The following is a 27,007-nucleotide window of genomic DNA, read 5'->3' on the forward strand; positions in this document are numbered from 1 at the left end:
TAATTCCACAGAGTATTGTGGAAATGCTATTCTACCTTCGTTTTCAAGCTATTTTCAGCGCAACTTGGAACAGAAGCTTCCCTTAGACAGAGAGTACGAGTCAGAGTCGATAAAGCGGATAGAAACATTCGAAATAAAAGACTTTTCCCATTCAAAAGCCTGTGACACGTGAAAATAGTTCATAAAAATATGCCTTTATCGTTTTTATATCCGAATAAAGCAACTTTTTATGCACAAATCCAAATTTCAACCGCATAATAATCATTCGGGAGAGTTACATTTTGCAACAGATTTCTGGCCATAACTTTTTACCACTCATCAAAATGGCAGGGTACATAAAACGCGGAGTACCCAAAGCCATCGCTAATGCAATTTGCCTCGTCGAGTGCACTGCAGCAGAGGCACAGACACAGACACAACCGCAGAGCACACACACACATACAGGAAATATTTATGGCCAATACCAACAGCAAAAAAAGAGAGAAATCCTTTTTTAGCATTCCATTAAAATTTGAAGTGATCAGAAAATGCAGGCCTAAACGAGGTCATGGAATACGGCGGGTAGATAATAAAGAAGGATTCTACACACGATATTTGCTGCCCGTCAAAATCTCAGAGGATACCAATCCATTTTGACCATAATTTAGTGGTCTGTAAAAACAATATTCTCTCTTTATAAACTCCTTCGTTTGATGTGCGGCTTCCGTTGGGGCATAAACGGCCGCCCACTGCAACACTGAGCCACTGAACCTTGAGGGATCCAGCCCACTCCTCTGGCCCACTCGTCTCACCTTGGACTCTGGACGCACAGAGCGGAAATTGTATTTTCCCTGCCCCTGCACTTCATGTGTAATCCTTTGGCCCCCTTGGGAAAACAAGAGGAAAACAAGAGCAAAGCCTCGCATGCCTGGGTAAACTCTTTAAGTACTTCACATGGGCGACAACGAGGACATCGAGGCCCTGTCGAGTGGGCGACGACACTACAAGTGACGTGTCTGTCTGCGGCTCTCGTGCTCAGAGGGAGGACGGCTCGGCTCCTTGCCACTTGCCTCTCACTCATTACACAGGTAACGCCCTCGCCATGTGCCTCTGAGGGTGCCCAGAAGTTAAATTAATTGCACAAACTTTTCGCAAATTAAATGTCAAGCCAAACACTTCTTTATCCGTTCCCTTGCAGCACAACACAACTCCCCAGAAGGAGGAGCAGCAGACCCCGGACAGGACTAACTATTTGAGCACTTTTCATTTGGCAAGGAGTCCGTCCCGGCACATTTTGCACGTCAAAATAGGCTCCGGACAGAGTCACAGCCTCTGCTATGGCGGCACGATGGGCAACGGATATTTTCGAACGTCACAAACATCATCATCGTCCCGCCAGCGGGAAAAGCGGTAAGTGGAAGACCTTCGGGGAACTCCGAAATTGTGGGTCAAGTCTCTGGAGAGAAAGAGAGGGAGAGCGGCGACAGAGAGAGAGAGAGAGTTGTGGCTAATAAAGTATCCTGTGTGTGTGTGTGTGTGTGTGTGTGTGTGTTTGTGTTTCAGGGGAAAGCCATAAAAGTTGCAGGCACATGAGGCTGCCCCTGTCTCCCTTTGCAGGCTGTCGCCCTAATCAGAACATCGATATTTGTGGCATGTGCCATGTGGTTGGGTTTACTTTATGACTTTGACAAATAGTTGACCAACAACCAAGGCATTTTCTTGTAAATTTCCTGTGCTACTCAATGAACTGTGAGGCATTTTTGTCCCATCAAATAGATTGCATTTTCCATGCCACAATAGATCCTTTAAAATTGAAACTTTACTCGAACTTTTCAAGGAATTAAAGTGGTGACAAGTTGCCGGCAAGTTTTTCAATTCTATTCACACTCGAAGGGAGAGGATTCTTTGTTCTCCAAACAAATTTAAGCGTGTGAAAGTATTGCTGTTTGCCAGAAGAAAACAAGGAAGGTTTTTACCCACGAGAAAACTTTTGATGGCCCAAAAGGAAGTTTAATTCCTTGTGGATTGCCTGCAAACATAATTACGTGAAGAAAGACGGCGAACACTTAAGTCAGGGCTCAGAATCGATTTGATTTGCAAAGTTAATTGGCAGCAAAGTGGGCAAAAAGGGCAAAGCTCTAAAGAACAGTGCGAACAGGAGACTTAAAGAGAGCGAGAGAGAGGACTGAAGGCTACGAGAGAGAAGAGCTGGAGGGATTTGGCATCTGGCAATTAATTAAATGGCAAAGCCAGCGCCAGCCAGTGAAAACGGAGGCCTCTAACGGCCAGAGGACGAACCGGAAAAGGCGGCAATTAAAAACGGCCATCGTCCCGTTGCCTACATGAGATGGATAAATGGCGGCATAGATGGCCAGGGCGTGGTCCGTGGCCTGCAGCCCAACGGGGGCAGCAGCTCGAATTCCGATTCCAATGTGCAGCCACACCATCGATGGGTGGCACGACGACGAGGACCGTGGTCTGCTGACTCTGTCTGTGCTTGCAGAGTGCCACAAACATTTTCCAATTAATATTGAGCGGAGCATTCTCTTTCAAGCATTTTCAATTAAGTTTCTAGAATGCTGTCCCAGAATGTCTCCATAATTAGTTGGTTTTCAGACATTTGCTGCTGCTGCCGCTGTTGCTGCTGCTGCAACACCATTCGTGGCTTTCAGGCACACCTCGTTTTTGCGGAGGTCTCCCCGAAATGTGTGTTGCCAAATGTGGCAGCTAACCTGGCCAAAATAGGCTCCACAACACAGCTCCCTGGGCACACGCAAGTTATCCCAGTGGCATGTCCCAAAAATTGAATTGTTCTCTGGCTCTACATTTTCCAGACAGACAGGATGGGAAAACACGCTAACATTTGCATATAGATTGTGTGTGTGTGTGTGTGTGTGTGTGGGTAGGGGGAGGACGGGCGTATTGACAGACCGTTAGCAAGTCGACAAAATGGCTCTGCCCCCAGCTGCCAGGCGGGCTTGGCACGGAAGTGATACATAAAGATGTTCCACGAGATACAGCAGCGATTCGATGACAATTTTTTGGCCACTGGGCGATGAAACAAACAAATCGATTTATGCACAACATGCACAGAGGAGAGGCAGATACCGATGGGCACATACACAACCGAGACACAGATATATGGAGGAGGCTCCGACGATTACCATCCATCCATCCACCATTCTCCGCTCTCGTGGATGATGATGATGTTAATGGTGATGGCGATGGCATTTGGTCACGTTCGAACGTTATAGCTGTGAATTTTTATTGAAATGTCTATATACCATCACACATATACCTACAATATATGTGTAAAAGAAAGATATCCAAGGGCAGGGCCATGGGTTGGAGTGTGGGTGGGTGTGGATGACTGATATTGGTACTGGTGCAGTGTTTATGGGAAGGTGTCAGCACTACGTGCAAGGCTTGTACTTATAGGTATCTGTGTTTGCTTGTACTTCTCTCTACTCGTGTCGGTTTTCCCCTTAGTTCTTTTGCATCGTAACTCACCTGCAAATAAAGTAAAAAGTGGAAATAGATTGTTAGCAAAATGTTTCAACGAGCGACAGATAGAGCGTATTTAAAGCCAAAATTCGATTCGATTCGGTGCCAGCGAGTGCATACTTTTGGGCAGTAAACTTTTAACGAACCTTCAGTGTTCATTAAAAAAGTTTCAAGCACATTTGGGGCATGCAGAAAATAAACCAGCGACTGCAGCCCGACAATCCCATGGAAAATCGACGGCGAACAACATTTCTGTATTTCCAAATTTAATTGTCGGACTTCAAACAAAATAAAGATCCTGTTAGTGGGAAAGAGATGGCGAAAGGACCGACTGTCTATAGCCCGCCAACAATTTACCAATTAGAATGTGGCACAACTTTGTGGCACACAAAAATAAGTACAAAATAATTGCATTTTTCCTTCGCTTTTCGCTCGCCCATTCCCGTGCCATCCGTTGCCATCCTTCCGCTGCGGTTTATGACGACTCTACGAGCATAATAAATATTTCACACTAAATTGCACAATGAGTGTAAAAAGAGAGAGAGCTAAAGAACGAAACGAGAGACAGGCGGCAGGCCCCAGGCCCCCAGGACGCGGACCCGGACCCGGGACTCAGACCCGGATCGGGACTCAAATGAAGCGAAACGAGCCGAATGAGTGAGGGGCTACAAATTGCCGGCGAATGTGTGTGCAAATGACAGCAACGGCAGCGGGGTAAAACTGAGGACGCGAGGGGAGGGAAAATAAAGCAGAACCTGAGACAATTTCCGCAAAACGAGCGAACGAGCGAGCGAGTGACAGCCGCTTGAAAGGAGGAAAACACAAAACTACCAGCAAGCCCAAGCCTATGGAAGGAAAGGAGAAGAGCGGTGCATGGCGCCCAGGCAAAAGGCGTGACGAGCAAGGAGCCCGCTTTGTCTGCCCATCTCTTGCACATCCTTTCTTTGGTTCTCTTTCACTCTATAGAACTTCCCACCCCCCTCAGCACCTTGATCACTCTTCGCTTTCACTTGGAACCTGACACACAGATTGGCAATGTCTGGCGATGCGGTTAATATTCTGGATGCTTGTTCTGCTTGTTCGCTGTCAAGTCTCCCATTTTCCACAATATTCCCCTACATTTTGTTGCTTCTCCAGCCCCTCCGTCACCTGTCTGATTATCTTCCAAGTCAGATTTTCCTTGGTGCACTTGCAATTGATTAATGCTATGTACAAATTGACTGACAACACAGCAGAGCACAGCTCCAGCGCTTGGCCTAATGCAATTTGCAAGAGTATCTACCCGTGCCACACACAGACACATCCCGTGGGTGCACATTCATCCATTTATCCTGCTGTCTATCCATCGATTGACTGACGTTTTGAGTAAACACACGACTGCAACTTTTATGTTTGCATTTATTTGGGAGAGACACAACTCGCAGGCGATCCATTAGCCATCCCACCCATCGAATTGTTGGCATTTCCCGAGCTGCTGTCCAAATATATTTCCATACATTTCTATATGCCTGTTTGGCAGGAGCCTCATCCTGGGGGTGGACTCTATTGTCTAACTAGATGCAATATTTTATTCGTAAAATATCTACGGATATGCCCGAACACAATATTTATATAAATTTATGCATGCAGTCTATGTTTATGTGTCAAAACACCGTAAACAAGTTTGCAATTTCTTCTGCCACTCTGGCAAAATGTGAACAAAAAATAAAAAGGAGGAGGCACAAAATGGAAAACAATGCACTGAGGGAGCGAGGGAGAATGGGCGAGGTGGAGAGAGAGCGAGAAAAAGTGACTTTGACTTGGGGCCATGTGGGACAGGGTGGATGGCAGGCATATGTTTTATTTATTCTCTGCTGCTGCTGCTGCTTAGAACTTTATTCTGCATCTCTTGTTGTCCCCTCCGCCTCTTTCTCACTCTATTCTTAAGCCCTCCTTCTGTTTATTTCTCTGCCTCTCGCTGACTGTCTACTTTTCGTTGCTGGCAAATGCGTTTGCTTGGGACGCTTTATTGCACTTCTCAACTTTGGCAACTTTAAAGCGGCAGAAAATACACAGCAAGATTTGTAAGAGCTCCACTTATAGGCGGCAAATCGACTACAGGATACCCTCTAATGGGAGTTGTCTAGAGAATACTTTGAAACTGAGCCAAAGAGGACCAGAACTCTTCGCGTACAGAGTATCCAAACAGAAAAGATGGTAAACCTTGAAGTGGAGAAGTTCTCCAAGCGAAAAATGCAGCACAGCCAACAGCCATTACAGCTCTGCTCGTCCAGAACGTGCCTCATGTCTCAAGAGGAGGCACCCACGCCACGCCCATCCCCTCCCACAACTTGACAGCAAGTGGGTAAGGGTATTCCCTGAAGAGATTCGCTCAAGAGATTGTTGTGTCACTTGGCCATGATTCGCTCAACTTTCAAGCATTATTCAAGCCCAAGAGAAATATAAAACGGATCACGACGAGCGAGAAATTTGTGCAGGATTTGTTCTAATTTAAAGCGACTCTCATTTCCATTTCGTTGCACTTTCAATATGCCCTCTGAAGATACATATTTGCTTTGCTTTGCTTTGCTCCTCCACTCTTTCGGGTTCACTCTTCTCTTATTAAAGAAACACTTCAAGGACAGAGAATAAATATAGGGCTAGCAGAGAGGATAAATCAATGGGCAACAAATCACTGGCTGCAGCTCTATAAATATTCAGCACCATCCGCGCGGATACGGAGGGGCACAGTCAGTCAATCGCCTGAGGCGCACGTTGCAACTGCATCGGACTTCGTCTTTCACTGCCACTCGAGCCACTATTCTACTCGTATTTGCTACTCCAAATTGGCCAAAAAGCATGGCATTGTGGAGCAGTAGTTGGTTGGTGTTTCACTTTCAAGCAGCCACGCAGCAGGCCCCCGGACTACCCTCAAACTCTGACCCGCAGTTTTCCTTGGACTCTGCCCCCCAGTTTTACTTAGAGTCTGCCCCACAGCTTGCCTCAGCCTCTGCCCCCCGCACGACTGGTACAATATTCCGCTGGAGGATTTAATTTGATAGCGCCATGGGGGGGCCCCTGCCAAGAGTTGGGAGAGCGAGAGCAAGTTTCAGGTCATAGCTCAAGTACATGGCAGCACTCTTCAATCCCAATGATCATCTGGGGGGCGGCAGGGCCTTAAAAGAGTAGTTTGTATCAATTTATGCAGGACGTGATGCTGCCCCTAAAGTTGCGGATAAATTGGGGAGCATTTAATGAGGGAAAACTTCAAAAAGGAAATACTTAAAGTTTTGATATAAATCAAAGTTTTTTCATTAGTGAAAAATAGGAGAAACCATAGCTATATCTTGGTGTTATACCAAATACCAATCTTTGTTCCACAATTCCCAATGGAATTTACCAAAAAAAAAACCTTTATTTTATTCTCCCCCAAGAACTCTTTGGAACAGAATCTGGTGCCACAGTTGACTAATTTCGCACCAAAAAACGCATAAAAAATAAGTAAAAGAGTTCTGCCAAATTCGGATTTCGTATTTCATACAAAATCAAATAAATACAACTCTTTTGTGCGGTGCGCTCTGAAAAGGCTGAAAGAGCAAAAATTATTTCATTGGTTTCACGCTGGCTGAACACTCCGCTCGGAGACCCAAAAATATAAAGAGAGAGTGAGAGAGAGAGGCGAGAGCCTCCCCCTAAAGAGACGCAAAAAAAAGAAACAAAAGGCGACAAAACAGGAAACCCATTCACCACCCACCCCCTAAGCTCCAATCAAAAGCCAAAGCCAAAGCCATAACCAGAGCCAATAGCCAAGAGCTCAGAGCTCCAAGCGTGCTTGGCAACCAATTCAGGAAAACCAGTCAAAACGGGGAAATGAAAGCATAGGGGCAAAGCAGAGTCCCAGCCGCTCTGGACAGGTCATTTCCCAATGTTGGCTGGGCTGTCGTCGCCCCACACACACGTCACAACAGCATTAAAGAGTCATTTTTAGGTGGGAAGGGGGGAAGGGAGGCCAAAAACAGTGCCTCTGGCAGGGCCACGCGGCGGCATTTGCATCAAATTTGACGGCTCTTCTGCGCTTCACTGCCTCCCCGTGTGGCGACAATAAGCCATTGAGTGGTGCAAAGCAGAAAGCCCCTCTTCTGCCGCTCACTTCCGGCTAAAGAGAGAAAGATAGAGAGAGAGAGAGAGAGAGAGAGAGAGACTTTTGATTACAACATGAGTCAACGCATTTCCGGTGCTGCTGTACTCGCACTCCAGCACGGAATCCAACCATGTAGCGCTCTCCGATGATGAAACACCTGACAAGAGCAGCAGCAGCAGCAGCAGCCACTGCGAAAGTTCAGCGAGTGTGTACGAGAGTGTACCCCATGGCTCCTCTATCGCCGCATCGCTCCATAGTTCACTCGAGTTCAAAGCCCAAAAGTCGACCCATTGCCCATTGGGAACTTTTTGTTTTGCATTATTCACGAGCACGTTGCCACATGGCGTGCCCAGAGTGCCATGGAGGGGGAGCCGGGGAACACTTTTCCTACAGCTTCAAGACTGCAAATTCGAGTGGAGGCTTCAAGTTGAAGAAAATGTATGTTTCGTACTGTTTTTGTTGTTGTTTTGCTTTGCTTTGTTTGTTTTTGGGTTGGCAAACAAAATCTCTCTCTGCGGAGTGCGGACCCTGTTTTTGCGTGCCTCAAGAGCTTTGCTCACAAGTCACAGACCCAAAAGTCATTTGTCATTCACAAGGCATCAACTCACAGACGAAAGGGTTGCCCACAACCTTTCACCTCCCCCGAGACGGCGCCGCGTGTGGATTACAAATTCACTTTTGATGGTGCGGCAATTGCAGTTTTCGTACTGCCACCAGCTGTTGCACGACGACCACTCAATCCCCAATACTCGTATACTCGTAATGAGCCAACTTTTCGCTACTGGCTTTTGTTTAATTGAGCTCCAAATTACTTTTCACTTTGCGATAACGATTAAACATGAAATTTTCATTAACAGCGCGAGGCCAAAAGCACACGAAAGAGAGCTAGCAATGAGGTGTCGAAGAGTTGGATACCCTTTAGTGTGCAATTTTACGGAAATTATATTCGATTTACCACTAGAAATACTTGAACTTGAACCCCAAAATTCTCCCTCCCCGCATGCCCAACATCTCTATAAAAATGTAGTACCCCTCCTAAAGTGTGTACCAAAAACATTTCCAACACAAAAACAAACTTTGTAACTCGAGAGTTACTCATAAAATCACTCTTTTGTTTGTGGCAAGCGAACAATAAACACAAAAAGAGCAAAAAAGGGTGCACAATGGTGGAGTGGGGCGGCTGGCTGGCTGTGCCACTTGCCACTGAAAAAGGTTAACAAAATAATAAACAAATGCCAGCGACGTCAGCGTTGACAGAGCCGCTGTTGCTGCTGCTGCTGCCGCTGCCGCTGCCGCTGCGCAGTCGGCACTTGCCTCAGAGTCAGCGGCGCTTGCGCTCAACTTTTTGGATATTCAGTCAACGGCGAGACGTAAAAGCGGCAACAACCAGAGCAAATAAAAGCCACAGCGGGCACGAGGAGAAAATAGTAGCAACAAAAAGTGAGAGAAGAGAAAAAAGTGTGTGAGAAAAGCCAGAGCCACACACAAAAGTGTGAGAGAGAAAAGTCAATAAGAAGTGCGAAAGAGAAAAGGCAGAGAGGGAGAGAGAAGTGTGGTGTGTGTGGGAGAGCGCAGAAATATCGCGCGCGTTTTTCACATATTTTTTGTGTGTGTGTTTCGGCCATTTCATGGACAATAAACACATTTTGCATTAACCACAAAAATCAACAAAGTGTGCAGCAAAAGGCGGCCGCAGTGCCCCACGCCCATCAATAGAAAGCATTCATCCAAGTGGGTTACAGAAGGGGGAGAAGGGAAGGGAAGGGGAAGGGAAGGCGCCGGCAAATGGAGGCCAAGACGTATGGTCTACTACTCGTATTTGCACTTGGCCAAGACGCCGCAGTGAAGATGTGGGCCGCAAAACCACACAAAACCACACAAACAACAGAAACATCAATCGGTCATTGTGTGTGTGTGTGCTCGAGTGTGTGTGTGTGCATTGTAAATATTATCGAATCTGCAGACCCAAAGTAGCATCATCATTAGCATTGGCTTTAGAAAATGCTCAAGGAATCAATGAGGCTCATGTAATGGCTCATTAATTTACATGAATTAAACATTCAAGGATTTCATTTGCCATTCAGGACAGGATTCTCGTTAAGGTAATCGAAGAAAACCATCAATTAATTGGAGTGCAATTGGAAGTGCAATATCCCACAGATTATGGCAGGATAGAACTACTTCCTTGAGTTTGATTGTCGCTTGAGTTTCCTGAAACATGTAATTGAGGTTTTATGGCTAATTAATTTGAATGCATTAAGGCCAACCTGCATTCTGCAACCTCAATCAAATCTCCTCAAATATAAATCGTACTTCATTTCGTGTTACCCTCAAAACTGTGACAATAATCGAAATTTCCTTTGAGCGCCAGGCATTTCCTCCACTTTCCGATGATTGAGTATCCTGCGACAAATTGCGAAACTTATTTGTCCGCTCATTGACAACGAACGATGCTCCTCTGGCTGGTTCCTGCAGCCAACTTTTCAAATAATTGATGTCCCTGCCTGCAGCAGTGGGAGAAAAGCCGCGACAAGCAGATCGCGTGCTGCAAAAGGCTGAAATGAAATTTGCGGGCGACCGCAGTAGCAGCAGCAGCAGAGGCAGCAGCAGAGGCACGGAGCAGCAGCAGCAGCAGCAGCAGCAAATTGATTTAGCATTTATTTCGCCCGTCACTAACGCAGTCTATTCCGTTATTCCACTCACACTGCTCAACTCCTCTCCCCACCCTCCATTCCTTCCTTTTCCTCTTGGATGAGTGGTTCCATTGGCCTGCAGCAACATTAGCAGCCGCAACAGCACCAACAGCAGCCATGGATGTTGCGGCAGCAGCCAGCAATTTGGCCGAAAATGTCATTTCAAATGTCGCCGGTCTTTCGCCATATAAAGCCATAGCCACAGTCATCGTCATCGTCCCAGCGTCATGCTCATCCTCATTATTGTTGTCATCATTATGTTCTTCGCATTGCTTTGGGTCTCCCCCCTCTTGATTTCGACAGGTTTTTTATACTCTCTGCAGAGGGTATTATGTTTGGCTTGCATGAGCTTATTGAGCCATCGCATGGTCCTCCCTTTACACTCTATTTTGTTGAATGAATTCTGTTGCAGAATCCCTTTCTGCTCTCCTTTAAATCTATTTTTAGTGTGCATAATTCAGCAACAATTTGATTGAAATGAAGCTGCACTAGAGAGGGTATCTGCAGCTGCAGCACCCGAGGGTATCTCGCATTTCACAAGTTTGGTAATGCAGTCAGGCATCTATAGATGTCTAGTCATTGGATCTCTGTCTCTAACAATACGCTCTGATTATTCCAGTTGCGTTGTGCGGTGGGTTCGTTCTTTTATTTAATATTAATTCTATCGTATTTTTTCACAATTCCAAATAAATCTACTCGGCGGCTCTGCTGCTGGCTGGCATTGTCTGCTGCTTGTGTGAAAATAATGCCAATTGAAAATGATTTTATTCATGGATTTTATTAGCTGCTTTATTTTTCTGTAATTTCTGTAGGAGTGTAGATTTACGCTTCGTTTGTTGGATTTTCTGCAAATGTTTTATTTTGTTATTTGTTCGATTGTCTGTCTGTCTCTCTGTCTCTCTGTCTGTCTGCTGCTACAGCTGTGGTTGTTGTTCTTTTTTGCTGCTCCTTCGTTGTTCAGTGTTTGTTCATTCGTGGGTGTTGTGGTTGCTGCTCATGTAAATCGCGTTGTATGTTGGTTTTTCGTACGTACTGTTCATCCAATAGATATCTGTGTTAATTCATTTGGTGCCGTCATGCGAGTGTTTTTCGCATTTTTTTTATGCATTTTCCATTTTTCATTTTAGCACGAATATGTTGATTTTAGTGTTGCTGCAGTTTCTATTTAATTTCTCTCGTTTGAATATTTCTCTTTAATATTTAAAAAGCTGTTTGTTGGTTTTATGCTCAATAATTTGTGGCATTTTAATTAGCTTTGTTTTCTGGTTTCTCTGATTATTTATTTAACGCCTGAAGTCCGAAGCAAAATATGGTATTGAGCTGTTTTTTTTTGTGCGATTAAAGTCGCCTGCTAATCACACGAAAATCGCTCGCAAATCGCTTCTGCGTCGCTTTTTGTGGCATTGCCTCGCGGCAGAGACGAGCTCAGAAAGTGTGTGAAATAAATGCGGCGCGTGTCACAATAAAATTAAGTTTTAAAATGAAACAAAAGGCCAGCACGTGACATGAACACCGAAACGGAATATTTCGCAAATTTTTTTGCAGCAGTTGAGAGAAAGAAAGAAACCAAATAATGCCGCCACAATGAATGTTTCGGTGGCACTCATAAAAAGTAATTAGCAAGTGCATGCCCCAACATATGTGGCAGAAACCATGAAATGCGAAGGTTCTTAAAGGAGAAATTGTACCAGAAAAACCATCGAAAATAACAATAATAAAAGTGTCAGATTTGATCGCTTGGAAAAGCCAAACACGCAACGAATTATTGGGCAATGTTTTGACATCCCGCCTAATTAACTTTTAATTGAAACAGAAAGCAGAGAGTGCGAGAATGTTGCACAAACATGCAGAGCGGGAGGAGGGGGGAAATAGCAGCAGACACATTAACCCCGCAGTGCCCCCAGTTACACACACACACTCGTGGCTGCCGAAAAGCAGATGGAAATGGAAAGAGCAATAGAAATACTCGTGTACTCCTCGACGAGTACCTAAAAACTGAAAGCCTGAAGCCAGAAACGAGGCCAGAGCTTACGAGTACTCTCTGGCTCTTTATTTTTTATGTTCCTTGGGTGCTGGCTGCCCCATAAACTGGAGGGGAGACAGGCGCCGCTCCGAAATGTGCGAGCATAGCATTTGTTTCAGGACAAGGCCGCCGCTCCACACACTGCAGGATGTAGCGGCAGGAATGGAAACAGTAGCTGAAGCAGGAGCAGGAGCTTTTAGTCTCGGCAGCCGTCAACTGCAGCCAACCGCCAGAATGGCGCCCCGGCATCCGCCCGGCAATGGATCGCCGCATAGTTAGGCATTAGTTGGCAGCATTTGCAATTGTAATGGCTGGCTCCTGCCCCATGCCCTGCCATATGCAGCCATCCGGTAAAATGTGTGCTCTGAAGTGGCGCCTATGCCAGGAGGCACTGGCAATTAGCATTGGCAACAATCGGAGCCAAGGCCATGGGAAAAGTTCCAATAATCATGGAGATTTGGCTTTGGCAAAGTTCTCTTACGAATATTTGCTGTGGCATACATTATGCAGAGATTAAAGAAGGGCCAAAGTGTTATGGTCGAGAAAATAGAGATAGTTTTGCATTTATGAATGTAATTATCAACCTAGCGAACCATTTCTGACCCACTTTCAGTCATATTCAATTGGAAAATCAACCAAGTAATAGTTTTTCACACTCACATGCTAATTGCAGCAAACACAATTCACGAATTGGTTGCAAGTTTCCCCAAATCTTTGAGTTCAAGCACCTCCAATCGGTAGAAATTCTTCAGCATTGTTCCGTAAAGCCACGGACAGAGCCATAATTCTGGCCATTAATCTGGCAATCCATTTGCAAATGGCATATTGCCACCACCCACAACTACAATGTATGCCCCAGCGTGTGGCAGGTGGCGCAGATCACACGCGTCATTTCGCGCTGCTCTCAGAATCAGGTAAAAAGGCATTGGATGCCGACTGGTTGCTGACTGTTGACTTATGGCTCCGACTGTTGGCTAAGCAATTTTTCCCACAATCAATCAAAGAGCGCTGGTGGGTGGTGGGTGGTTCGCGGACAGGCAATAAGCAAATAGTCCTTTGGCTTGAAGCGCTTCATTGAATAAACTTTCTGTTCTAGCAGAGAGTCGTAAAAGTGTTGGACTTTTGTGGGGCACTGTGTATGTGCGTGTGCGTGGCATGGAATGATTGCATTTGGCTTTTGATGTCGGGGTGGGAAACTCGTTAATTGGCCATTGAATCACTCCTACCATTCCGGACTTAATTCAATTGCCGGGGACAGGCGGCAATGTCCCATGAAAATTGCTGATAATTTCCATAAATCAATTAAACTTTGGTGTTCATTTATCTCTCTCCTTCGTGTGGCAGGGGCAAGGAGAGCTACAGCTACCAGCACAACTACGTGGACCGGGTGCGCATAGAGGACACCAACGGAGGGCACCAGCACAGCCACAGCCACTACCACAACAGCAGCAGCAGCACCACCAACGGCGCCGGAGTCCACGATCCGAGGTGTCCCCAGGGACTGCGGGCTGCTGCCGCAGGCTGGCGGCACACGCACAAATCCGTGTCGCATCTCGATTTGGCCACCAGCTGCCATGAAGCAGCTGGCAATGGCATAGGTCGCCACACGCAGCACCACTCGCACGTTCACCACTCGCACTCGCATCCGCATCACCTGCAACACGCCCATCACTCGCATCATCCACACGCCCAGCCCCATTGGACGCAGTGCCGTGTGGGACTTGGTGGCGGAGGAGGAGGCGCAGCAGGAGGAGCAGGCGGAGGCGGACCAGGCAGTGGACAGCTGAGGAACGCCCGCTCTTTGGACTACACACAGCTCGAGCGGGAGGAGAACGCCTTGGACATAGCCGAGTTCTACTGGCGATTCGATGCGGAAGCTCCGCTAGACCACGGCGATAGCTACGCGGGTGAGTGGCGGCAGCCTTGAGGGGCATCGCTCCATTCGAGCATAACGTTTGTAATTCAATCAATTTTATTATTTTGCAGTGCTTCCCATCAACGACAACTTCGAGGCAGAAGCAGCAGCAGCAGCAGAAGGAGGAGAACCAACCACCCCAGTAAATGGTGGCGCAGCAGCTAATGCCACAGCGACAGCCACTGCTACACTCCTCGATCTTTTGGGCAGCGAATCGTGCAGTTTGAGGCGATCGCGCAGCTTGGCGGTGATACGTGAGGAGACATTTAGTGATCTGCAAATTGGTTCGGCAAACAGCAGCAGGCGGAGATCGCAGCTAATACCGCGTGCGAGGCTCGTTAATCGCGGATTTTTCCGTGAATCGCCGAGGTAAGTGAGTCATCACATCAACAGCACAAAACGACACTGGACTACAAAGCATTTGAGGCGGCACCAAGAAGACAGACACCCACAAAAGATACGAAATGTTCCCGTGTACGCCTGTGTACAAGGTTCGAAGGGGGAATAGGTGGAAAGAGGAGATAGAAAATGAGACCAAGGAGACTGTGCCAAATTGTGTTTGTAATTTACGTTGGTTTCTGGGCTGCTTTACCCACTCCACAACAACACAAACACAATAAACGGAAGAAGAGGGAAAGAGAATGCAAAGAACGGGACACACCCGAAAGTCTTTGAAGGAATTGCAGTACCGAGTAGCAGCAAGGGTAGATTCGACTGTGTGAACTTTTTGTTGTCTAGTGCTTTTGTCACACTTACGCCCCCGCTCCCACACCCGCTTAAATGTCTTAATTGTATCAGAATTGAGTTAAATCTGGTTTTCTCAGGCAGGGCACTAAATTGCGATTGCCTTAACTAGTTTTATCAAACACAGACATCAGTTTAAGCTTGCCATTGAAACCCCTACTCGTGCTGTCTAGTGCTCGTCACGCATACACCCCACAGGCCGCTGGATTTAGCCAGTAGATCTCTGCTGTCAGTCGTCGAGCTACGCTCACCGCAAGTGCAACAGGTACGAGTAACTCTCCCGTAGCTTCCCCTCCGCGTACGGCACAAATTCACGGCTTCAATTCGCAATTCAAAAATTCGTGTGTGCCGCCAGACGCCAGACGACAGACGAAAGCCGCCGGGGTAATTGTTGCGGTTGGTTTGTTTGCAATTCTGTTGGTTTTATTGGTTTTGTCATCTGGTCAGGGTCAGCATTTCATTCGCGGGGTCATTATTGTTGCACTCCCGTCGGCTGCTGGCTGCTGCTGCTGTTGCTGCTCTCTGCGGTTTGTGGCTAAACGTTCTCTGGCCTAAGCCATGATTTGTGACAACTGCAAAGTCCATCGTGCGATTGAATGTTTAAAGTCCACGCAGTGGCAGTGGGCAGTGGGCAGTGCTAGTGCCAGTTCCAGTGTCAGTCGCGTGTTGCATAACAGACTGCGCGATTTGTGTGTGGAAATTGTGCAAAAATTATTGCTGGAAAAACTATAACAGGGAAGAGTCCTCAGCTCAGACTCTCTCGCTCTCCCTGTCTCTCCTCATTGGTTGCTTGTTTAATTAAAATTGCAAACTTTTTTTGTTTGTCAATTGTTTGGGCAGCTGCCTGCCCCGCCCCTGCGTCCAACTGCCTTCAGGCGTTGCATGGCAGCGAGATGGAAAAGCTTTTAGCCCTTGTGCCACTCGTCATGCCATTAGCGCACACAAACGCAGACACAGACACACACACACACAGACACGGACACGGAGTGTGGCAGACACACATGTTATCCTGGCAACGACAGCTGGGGCAGGGAATAGATGAAGCTTCTTTCCTGCTGCTGCCACTGCTGCTCCTTCCACTGCCTCAGGGATGAGTGTCTGCCTCGCCTCGCCACCTCCTGCTCTCCTCTCGCTTCTTATTTAATTTGCCGCAAATCGTCGCATCAAGTGGCTGGGTAAACTTTTTGCCGCATCCACTATCAGCGGATACACAGCCAAGTGCAACGGGCAACGTGCAGCTGCAACCGAGCTGGCTACAGCTTGGGGCATGGGCATGTCCGTTGCCTTAGTTGCTTGAATGAGGGAAGGATGACATGGATATTGGCTAATGGAAGCTCATTTTTTCAGCGCTCTAGTTGTTGTCTGAGGGGTACAAAGAGCTTCCTCACGCCCAACACTCTATCGTTGTGATTTTCCAACTTTGGTGAGACTTTCAATCCCTTAAACAAACAGTTGGCAAAACTATCAAAGCTCTTCTGGTGATTTATGTGGAATTCCCATGCTTATTCAAATATGTGACACACTTTCAAGGCTTCTCTTTCCCTCTTCCCTTTGCTCGTCTTTGCCAAGTTCTCTGGCAAGGCTCTTGCCCACTTTTGATGTCCGCAGCTTCTGTTTGTATGCCAATTCCAAAGCAAACATCTAACACACATGTAATCCAATGTTTTGCACGTCAAACTCCATCAATCAATCCATCAGCTGTGGCTTCCTTTTTCCATTTTCTGTAGGGAATGCGAATGCAGTTGAATGGCAAACAAGAAGTCACTTCTGACGTGCCAGTTCCCCCTCATTCATTTGGTTACTGTTTGATTTGTCCCCATACATTGACTGACTGATTGATTGAAAGAACAATCATCACATGACTGACTGGCTGCCTGTTGGAGTGCGTGTTATGGGCGGGGGCATACCATTTGTGTGTGTGTTTTGTGGAGCTAACAAGGCTATCAAATGCGGCAGATTGGGGGGGTCTTTAATTTACGATTTACTCTTGACAATGGCATCATTAAACCCGCCCATCCTCCCACACAGATTGAACGCCAAGCAGCAGCAGCAGCAGCAGCAGACGACCTCCTCCACGATTGAGCAGCCACTGGAGACGCCACCAGCGGATGACACTCAAAGTCACAGAAGCAGCAACAACAGCGGCACTTGTGATTCGCATCAGCAGCAACAAAAGCAACAACAGCAACAACAAAAGCAACAGCAACATCCCAAGAGGGGACACCTAGCCAGAGGGGAATCGCGTGACTTTGATTTGTACTACGATAATCTGAAACGGTTGGACGCCTTGGCTCTGGGTCTCAGCGAGCAGCTGCATCCGTGGCACAACGACAAGAGCGACTTGGAGAGCCTCAATTCGGATTACTTTAAGAATTCATTGCATCAGAATCACTTGGAGCAGCAGCAGCAGCAGCAGCAGCAGGGACCTTCATCCTTGGAATTCGAGGCGCTAGAGCAGGCGGCAGTAAATCTGCTGAAGGAGCGGCCACGCATCTATCAGTCGCGCAGGCAGCAGCAGCACCAGCGGAACCATCACCATCATCAGTGCCACCTGCAGCGACACTTGCAGCAGGACGCTGGGGCAGAGTCCTGTCCGGAACACAGCCAGAGCAGCATCTTCCCAGAGACAACGACCAGCAACTCCGACGATCAGACGGACAGCCCCTCGCTCTCCGAGCAGGAGTACGATCTCACGCACATCGAGGAGATCTACCAGCAGCAGGGAGGAGTGAGCGCAGGAACAGGAACAGGATCCAACGGAGGTGTGGAGGAGAGCTACGAGATCATCAGCCTCACCACCACAGCGAGGACAACGCGCTTCGAGGAGAGCAGCGACCAGGAGGAGTATCAGGCAGGAGACGACACCGCCGCAGAGGAGAGCCGCTCATCCCTCACCCCCACCTCTGGGCAGATCCCGGCCAGCGACAGCGACGGCACCCTGAAGCGGGGCCTCCACGGGGATCAGCTGATTGCCTACGATTCGGTGTATCTCTCGTCGGAGGATAGCTCCGACTGCACGCTGATTGGCGAGTCCTGCGAGTCCTTCGAGCAGCGCACCTTCACCAGCTGCGGGGAGAGCGGGGAGCTGGAGACGCGGAGTCTGCTGCACATCTCCATTGAGGACACGGTGTACGAGCCGCAGGCCAAGCAGCACAAGAAGGGAGCAACAGAGGAGCAGCAGCCCCTTCTGACCACCGCGAAGGTTGAGGCACAGATCTTCACGCAGGTCCTGAAGGTGGAGCACACGCCACAGAATAAACCCAAGATCCTAGCAGTCGTAGAGAAGCGGAAACTCAAGCAGGAGGAGGCACAAGTGAAGCAGCAGCAGCAGCAGCAGCAGCAGCAGCCTGCCACCGACTCCTTGGTGGTGGTATCCAATCTACAGGAGAACCAATACCACAGCCTGCCGGATGTCAACATCGGAGTGAGCCTCAAGGTGTGCGAGAGCATCGACAAGGAGCTGCGATCCTCCTACAATCTGCAGCGCCAGCAGCAGCGCAGGGACTCCAAGAGGGGTGGACAGGTGGTGACCCGTGCGGAGACCTACGATTCCATTCGACGCTTTGGCAGGGCCCACCAGAAGGCCCGGCAGAAGGAGCATCAGGAGAGGGAGCGCGAAAGGGAGCGAGAAGCAGCCGCAGCAGCAGCAGCAGGAGGAGTGCCAGCAGGGGAAAAGGAAAAGCAGCAGCAGGAAACGCAAAGACAGGAAAAGCTAGCAAAGATAACAAAGGAAATCGTTGCACCAGAAGAGCCGCAAAGGCAGGAGGAGCTCGAGGAAGAGGAGCCACCATTGCCACCACCTCCGCCACCATTAACGGAAGAGGAAAGGCAGCCGCAGCAGCAGGAGGAGCAAGAGGAACCCGAGCTAGTGTCCATAGTGCACGTGGAGAAACCCAAGGAGGCGCCTGTCATCGAGGTGGCAAACTTTAGCCAACTAATCGAGCGTCGTGCACAGGAAATTCGTGAGCGCAAGGACCACGACCAGAGCGCTTCTTCCACCGGAAGACAGGAGCAGCAGCAGCAGCAGCAGCAGCAGCAGCAGCAGCAGCAGCAGCAGCAGCAGCAGCAGCAGCAGCAGCAGCAGCAGCAGCAGCAGCAGCAGCAGCAGCAGCAGCAGCAGCAGCAGCAGCAGCAGCAGCAGCAGCAGCAGCAGCAGCAGCAGAAGGAAGCGGAACAGGAAGAGGAGACCCTGTTCCATATCATTGTCACGGACGCCCAGAACAATATCATCCAAAAGGAAGCCATTCACGAGGAGCATTCATCACAGCGACCCCGCAACGTGCGCCGCTCCCAGAGTTCATCTTCGGGCAGCAAGCCCCCCGAGCGCCGCGTCCTGCACAGCGGCGGGGCGCCCATTTACAAGGCGAGGCCCATCAAAGTTCTGGCCGCAGGCCACAGCGAGTCGACCTTTTGCCGGGGCAAAATGTCGCGGCCACAGATCCTGCACGTTGTGGATGGAGGCGCCACCGAGGGCAGCCTGAGGCGCCGCAGCAGTGCCCGAAGCATAGCCTCCACCGTCAGCAGCGGTGGGGCAGGAGGAGGAGGGGCAGTGGCCACGGAATATCTCCAGAAAGTGGATGCCGTGCGCTGCTATTGGCAAAAGTTGGCGGGGAATGAACCAGAAACGGACAAAGGAGTGGAGGAGCCACCGCAGGAGCAGGGTGTCCACAATGGAGTCCACTTCCAGTTGGGTGGCAAGACCACAGCCTTGCAACAGCAGCAGTTGCAGCAGCCGCAGCAACCGCACAGCAATGATTTCTGCAGCTTGATGCCTCCGCCCTCGATTGAGATTGTGGAACTGGGCGACGGCTGCCAGAAGGCCACCATCGTGAGTGCTGCCCCCGATCCCGATGCGGATGAGGACGAGGATCAGGATGGGGCACAGTTCGATCACATTCGCTACAAGGTGCTCAAGTCGCAGCAGCTGATTCGCAGCAACATCCTGCACCATTCGACGCGCAACAAGAAGGAGGCGCAGTTCGATGGCCTCATCCAGTATCTGCAGGACTACTCCTTCCAGGAGCTGCTCAGCAACAACAATGTCGTCATTGTGGAGCCCGTGAGGACGAAGATCGAGCGGCCCCTACAAGTGGGTGGCAACAAAACGGGCGTGGCTGCCGCTGCCGCTGCGGGGCCACCAAAGCCCCCGCGTGTAATCCATGCCTCGGGCTCGCAGCCACGAAGGAACACTCTCCGCCAGCGGCAGATGGGCGGAGGGGGAGGAGGAGGCGGTGGTGGGGGAGCTGCAGCCCGGCGCCACTTCTTCTATCAGCCCGTGAGGGTCAATCGAGAGCTGTACGAAGACGAGCTGCCCGATCCGGACACCGTGCGGAATGTGCGCCGCTTCTTCGAGCAGAATGTGATGCCGTCTCCGGGGCAGGGACTGCTCGTGCGATCGCAGCAGAAGTTCGGGGGATCCGCCTGTCAATTGAGTCCCAAGGCTGCGAGGAGAGCCCAGGGATCGTCCTATCGATATCTCACCATAGACACGAGCTATGGCGGCGGCGACTCCTCCTCGTCGGGCGTGGAGCAGCCCAAGGGCATGGATCTGCTGGCGGAGGAGGAGCAGGAGCAGCAGCAGCAGCAGCACAAGCACTCCAAGCTGGGCGCCCACTGGGACACTGGCAGTCTCTCGAGCGGCATCTCCAGCGGGGATCTGAGCTCCCCCTGCGGCGACTGCCATCCGCAGGAGTCGTCCCCCGTGATGGCCTGCAAGGATGTCCACGTGCAGGACGTCGTCCGGCGGCACAACAGCAATGCAGCGAATGCCAAGGCACGCGCAAAGTTTGCCTCGCGACGCACCTGGTGCATGGGTGGGGCAGGAGCCGCCAGTGACTCGCTCTATCGTCAAATTTATGAACAAAGCTTGGGCCACGCAGAGGATTGTCCCGAGGATGAGCAGCAGGAGGAGGAGGACCACTACGACGAGGAGGAGGACGAGCAGCAGTCCGAGGAGCAGGACATGTGCGAGAACTATTATGTCAGCAATGTAAGTAGCCACAGCCCCAGCCACAGAGCCTTTGGGTGTGGCCCCAAAAAGGACGAGGCTTTTGCGTGTGTTGTGGCTTTATGGACCGTTAGCCTTTCCAGCCTTTTGATGTCCTTGAATGTGTCCTGAATGTGAGTTGGGTTCCCCGCACTACAATTTCTGTCCCTTTTGCAGGATATTCTGGCCAAGATAAGGGAATGCGGCTCAACAGTCACTTACTACGGCGGCCGAGTCCTGGATAATGCCACATCGAAGATGCCCTTGCCACAAGCTGCCGCAGCCGCAGCCGCTGCCACACAGCAAATGAATGGCACACGCTCTCGCATACGGCAGATTGAGGCATGCAACGTGTGTCTGCCCAGCGACAGATGCGAGCATCGATTGCAGACGAAGCAGAGCCTGGAGGAGCAGGAGCAGGAGCAGCAGTCACAGGACTCCTATCAGGGTGAGGCTTAAGCTGGCACTTTAGGAGAGCAGAAAGATACTTAATCCCCGCTCCCTTTCAGGCATCAAATTCAAGTTGGTTAAATCGAATAGCTGCAGCAGTCGCCTGGAGTTAGCTGGCGCCGACATGGAGGTCGCCGCCGATAGCGAAGTGGTGCGCAAAATGGTGCACCATTTCGAGGCAACAGCCACCGACCCTGTGACCATCAACAGTCAGAGCCACAGTCAGAGTCAGAGTCAGTTGACGGAGGCAGCTGTCCCGCCGAGACGCCTCCCAGTGACAGTCAATAATCACATTAATGTCCAGGCGCAGAAGAGTGAAAACTTTAATGGAGGAGCCAGCCATGCGGCAGAGGCAGAGGCAGCGACAGCGGCAGCGGCAGAGAATGAAATGTCACATCCCACATACGAGTCGCAGGCCATGAACATACGCCTCGATGTGGCACGTGGCAGCGGCAATGGGAATGCCTCGCATGTAAGCAAAGTTTGCCGCAATAAAAATGTGGATTTGGCCTACACATTGGTTAAGCAGCCAACGCCCCAGGGCAGAGCCGGCGCCACCCACGAAGGCAATCAGAGGCTGCCGCAAGGCCAGAAAGTGCCACAAACCGAGGAGGTGGCAGTGTCAAAAGTTGGCAGCAAACAACAAACAACAACAGCAGCAGCAGCAGCAGCAATCAATGGGAGACCACAAATGATTGTGCCAGTGGAAATACATCAGCAGATACAGCAGGTGGCAGGTCCTGCTGCTGCCCCCGAGCGACGCCTGAGCAACGCCAGCAGCAGTGCCGCCTCGATTGTGGACAAGACAGTGGTGCGGCATTATGTGGCAAATGACAGAAGCATCTACGAGCGACGCAAGTACGATGAAATCGAGTTTGAGGAGTTTGAGGTCTACGATCCAAGCAAGGAGGTGGAGCAGCCGCAGGAGCAGGACAAACCCCCTACGGACGCCGAGCTGTACGACAGCCTCGATGATAAAATGTAAAACGCATCCAAGCAAAATGCTCAATAGATCGAAATTGCTTCGTGGGCAATCGAAGTTTCCATAAATAATACCAAAATATAATCATATTTCACGTTGTAATTGTAGGCCTTAATTTATGCCTGACTCTAGGCCTTAATTTAGTATTAAAGTTTAAACGGTAAAGCCCAAAGCTATCCAAAAAGTATAATAAATTATTTAACATTAATGCTGCAATGTCGCTGCTGCGATTTATTCAAATGTAAATTAGAAACATTTTATGCTAAATAAATATGCAATTTATTTAATGATCTGTCAAGCAATTATTTGCCAATCGCTATAAAAGTCCTGACAGTCCCCAAGCCACAATCCTCATTGCCATTTAGTTGATGGCTAAATGGACAGATAGAGTCGAGAGAGGAGAGAGAGAGAAGAGTAAAGTGCAGTGCAGTGGGGCACCCACAAATGCCACTAATTGCTATAGAAGTAATCTATAATTAATCAAGGATTTATGCGCTCTTTAAACGATTCAAACTGAGCATTAAATGGCTGAGAAATGGTTATGAAAGTTTCTTGCATAAGCAAGCACATTGAGCTAGAGAAACATATCCAAAATCACAGCCCAAAACTGAATTTTGGTTTCTCTAATTTTCTCCCCATAAATTGTCATGTTCTCCCCTAGGTATTGTATGTAAAATTATCTTAAAATCAGGAGTCTCAGCCATGCATAAGTATAATAGAATAATCTGCCAGTGTCGCACAAGTAAGACTCTTTTCTGTGTGCTCTCCCTTTACACAATTTTCTATCTTTTACATAATCTGAATTTCCATCAGTTCTATCGCTTACCTGGAAAACTATTTCCACTTCCAATTTCTTTTCCGTTCCCACTTTCATTATTAATTTTCCTTGTCAGCGTAATACATTTTCTATTATCTTCTTTCTTTTCCATCTGCTTTGGTTTTTCTGATTCGAATTTGGCTTTTTGTAGAGGAATTTAGAATATAGGGAATGATGCCCCATGGACATGCAAACACTCAACTAAAACAACAAAAACTCACTTAATTCCTTCCTTGGAGAGTCTTTTCCGCTATCATTAAGCGGTTTTATCCCATCAGTGCATAAGGGAGAAGTTTCTTGCTTCGATTCAGATTCCTTCTTCACTATTTCCTTCGATCTGCCTTCGTTTATGCTTCTTTCTATTACTTGTAATGGATTTTCTTGAATTTCCCTGTCCATTTGTTTTGAATCCTCTGCAATGACAGCTTTCTTTATAGAATCTTTATCTTCTGCCTTGGCTTTACTGACTCCCAACTCATTCTCATCGCTTTTCTTGGACTCTGCCTCATGGGTTTTGACATCTTCTTGAACTTTAACTTCTTCCTTGGCATGATTGCCCTCTAAACCTGCGACAGTTCGTGGAAATGCAAAGTGATTGATCTCCCCACAATTTTCATTCCCGATTGCCAGTCAATTTCGCCTCTCCAAATTAAAGCAAAATATTTACAAAGTATCCCTTTCGCTTCCCCCGCCCGATCTCTGCCCCAGGACAACACTCACCTCCTGTTTCCAGTTGCGTTTTATGTTTGTCGAGTGGATGCTTCCCGTCATCATCCGACGTTGTGGCAGCGAAAGTTCTGTGTTGCTGCAGCTCATGGCCGCCGCAAGGCCGCAAGTGCTGCAAAAAGTTGCCAAAGATTAACATTAATGAATATGAAAATTAAACCGTTGCGCACTATTGATTCTGGCTTAAATGTTGCGCCAAAGATCCAACCAAAAAATACAAAATAAAACCCAAACGGAAAAGCCTGGAGGGAAATTTATAATCCGCCCATCAGTTGGTGGCGTATCCTTATGGAAACACTCCCCCCAGAGCCTCCCCCTTTGTTGGCGGTGTGTGGGAGTGTCGCCTGCCTCCTGTTGATGTCCTCCTCTTTCGTTGCATGTTTCAGCGCTTTTCAGTCCTGTTTCCTAATTAAGTTAAAATGCTCCCAAGTGAAATCACGTGCTTCACATAACGAGAACAACAACAAGCAGGAGGACACGGCAGGGGGATGTGCCTTGGCAGAGAATGGAAAAACTGAAGAGCGTAAATACAGTTATTGTTGAGGGGAGGATGGCATGGAATGTGAGGTTAACCCCACATAAAGGCCTTCGTTCCTGTCTCTGTGTCTCTGCAGAGACTTTTCCACGTCAATTTTCTTCATCAACCTGTTTTTATGTTTGCGAGTATCTTTTGGCTCCTCGTTCAACCTTGCGTATGAGTAATCTGCCACACACACCTGGGGGAAAACTGGAAATTCGGAATGGGAAAAAACGGAAATCGAAACTGTAACTGTTTTTTGCCAGCCCCGAACGCAGGAGGATGCGATGGAGGGAACTGATCTGGAGGCCTGTTTTTACGGGTTGTAGCAGGATAGCCCGACAGGCTGCAGAGCAGGACGATACTCAAGTTTCGCATCTGAAGCCAACTTAATGATTGAATTACGTTGAAGGAAAAAAAAGGTACGAGCAAATCTGACAAGAAGAGATTTCATTTTGAGGATTTCCACTCTCGCAGTTTCGCAACTCACAGATGCTGCCAATTTTATGATTAATTTCTCCAAAAAAATAAAGAAAACAGCATTGAACTATGGGGAGAAAATAAATATTCCTGAAGTGCCATTAAAAACAGTTTTTTCTGCATTTACAGTTGCTGATTGACAAGCTTCTGCTGGAGTCAATTGATGAATAAATACTTCAAGAATTCAATTCGAAAAGCATGAAAAGGTGAGCAGAAATTTTATTTATTTCTCTTTAAAATTTCTTAAATTCTCAATACATTTTCAATCCACCCTCGTTTGCTACAGATTATGCTTGAAAATATAAAAATTCAGTGCATAATTTTGGGCTGCAGCTGTGAATGTGTGTCGGTGGCTGTGTTCACAGACCGTTTTCCCATCTGTGTATACAGATTTATAAAGATAGATATTAAAGCGCATGTTGAACGTTCTTTGCACCCATAGAAGCAGCTGGCATGCCCACAGATCCCTTAGGTATCCCTTCGACCCTTGAAAACCTTTCCCATAGGTGTGTAAATATGTACTTCCCCCTTCTGTAGGAACCTACCCAAAACCCCTGCCACATCGATGCATGTTCGAATGTGTATCCCTTCTATGCTGCCTTCCCCACATGTTTGCTGTAACTTTTTCTCTGATTGGATTTCACGCTCTGGCCCTATTCCCCCTCCTCCAATCAAGCGTTTCAATAATTCAAATGGCAATTCAAAATGTGCTCCCCTGCACCCGGGCTATGCCCTGGAAAGATTGAAGCAAAATCAAATGTTACCCAGGGAGTAATTGAAATTTAAATAGCAAATGGCAGGGAATCCACAGTTGTTGTCCCTTGCCCAAGTCCCCCTCTATATCTATGACAGATATTTGCCACACCAAAAACTTTTCTGATTTGTTGGCCGCGCATTATTGATGGACTCGCCAGCAGCCAGCAGCCAGCAGGCAGCCTGTCCATCCGCCAGTGCAATGACAGCAGTGACAGAACGGAACGGAATGGCAAAACAGTTGCACAAATTGCGAGAGAATAAAGTTTTCCCCTCCCCAAACGCATACACAAATCCCTCATGGAGAGCTCTGCCGCAAATCGAGTTTCCATGCCGAGTTTCCCTGGGTGCAAAAGTTATGGCCCGGGACGAGCCGTCTGTCGGTGGAGCATCAAATGTTAAAAAGTTGCACCCCCCAAAAGGCAGCCAAGAACCCAAATGAAAAATTAGGCGGGGCATAAATTTAACAAGCTCCGACAGCAGAGGAGCCGCGCTGCTTGCCACACTGCTTGTCACAAGGCCTCAAAAGTTTTTATGATTGTCCAAATAAATTGAAATCGCAGCCGCCGCTCCTGCGGGAGGATAACCTTTGGGCCAGCTCGGCTTTTCTTCTGCCGACTTTCCGGCGGGGTGTGGGGGAAAATGAAAATGTAATTTCATAAATTACACCTGCTGTTCGCTTGTGTGTTGCTGCCACAGCAGCAAGTAGTGCGAAACTGGAAGGGACAACGCCTCGCAACTCTAGAGTCAAATCATTTCAAGTTAATTTGTATTTTGGGGCAACTTTAGCCTCAAAACGAAGTGGCAGTGGCATTGGCAGTGGCAGACAGCCTCGCAGTCGTCTGTGGGACATGTTGCAGCAATTGGCTCTTAATGAGGCCGACAATGTGGCCACGTGCGGAGTACCAGGCCTAAAAAAACACTCAGAATGCTCATAGAGCAAACAGAGACCGAATGAAGGGAGCGAGAGAGAGATAGCTGACAGGACAAAAGCATTCGTAATGGAGAGTGGGGAGTGGGCAGGGGCAGAGCCATGCTTTAGGCCAGGCCATAACAATAAACACAGATAGAGAGAGAGAGAGACAGAGTCTTCCATGGAAATGTCACTGTCTCTGGTTGTTGCTCAAATCTTTTTCATATCAAAATCTAAACTGAAAACTCTCCCAACCCCCCGAAAGAGAATTAAAAGTGAAATTTGCATAAAAGTTTTGCACTCTAAACTGTTTGGAGAGAGGGAGAGTGTGAGTCTCCTCTATTTGGAATGCTTTTGCCATTCAAAGACTCCAACAAAACTTTGCTTTCAGCTTGTGCTCCAAAT

At 48.4% G+C, this 27,007-nt stretch overlaps 2 protein-coding genes across 3 annotated transcripts in view; one reads left to right on the forward strand and one right to left on the reverse strand.

Annotated features, from left to right (window-relative positions):
• The window catches only part of LOC117893061 (calcium uniporter protein, mitochondrial), a 43,892-nt gene that overhangs the window by 7,213 nt on the left and 9,672 nt on the right, over positions 1–27,007 (reverse strand). For both annotated transcript variants that reach the window (XM_034799461.1, XM_034799462.1), the window contains exon 3: positions 23,934–24,051. In XM_034799461.1, the coding sequence (XP_034655352.1) occupies positions 23,934–24,051 (118 nt within the window). The remainder of the gene's footprint in view (positions 1–23,933; positions 24,052–27,007) is intronic.
• On the forward strand, positions 846–22,698 carry LOC117893156 (protein javelin). The gene is made up of 8 exons (XM_034799618.1): positions 846–911; positions 1,178–1,389; positions 13,664–14,226; positions 14,306–14,603; positions 17,007–19,006; positions 19,142–20,967; positions 21,142–21,412; positions 21,474–22,698. The coding sequence occupies exons 1-8, from the start codon at positions 846–848 to the stop codon at positions 22,397–22,399; spliced, it is 6,162 nt and encodes a 2,053-aa protein (XP_034655509.1). The 3' UTR covers positions 22,400–22,698.

Source organism: Drosophila subobscura, chromosome J (genome assembly GCF_008121235.1).
Source record: "Drosophila subobscura isolate 14011-0131.10 chromosome J, UCBerk_Dsub_1.0, whole genome shotgun sequence".
NCBI classification, from domain to species: Eukaryota; Metazoa; Arthropoda; class Insecta; order Diptera; family Drosophilidae; genus Drosophila; species Drosophila subobscura.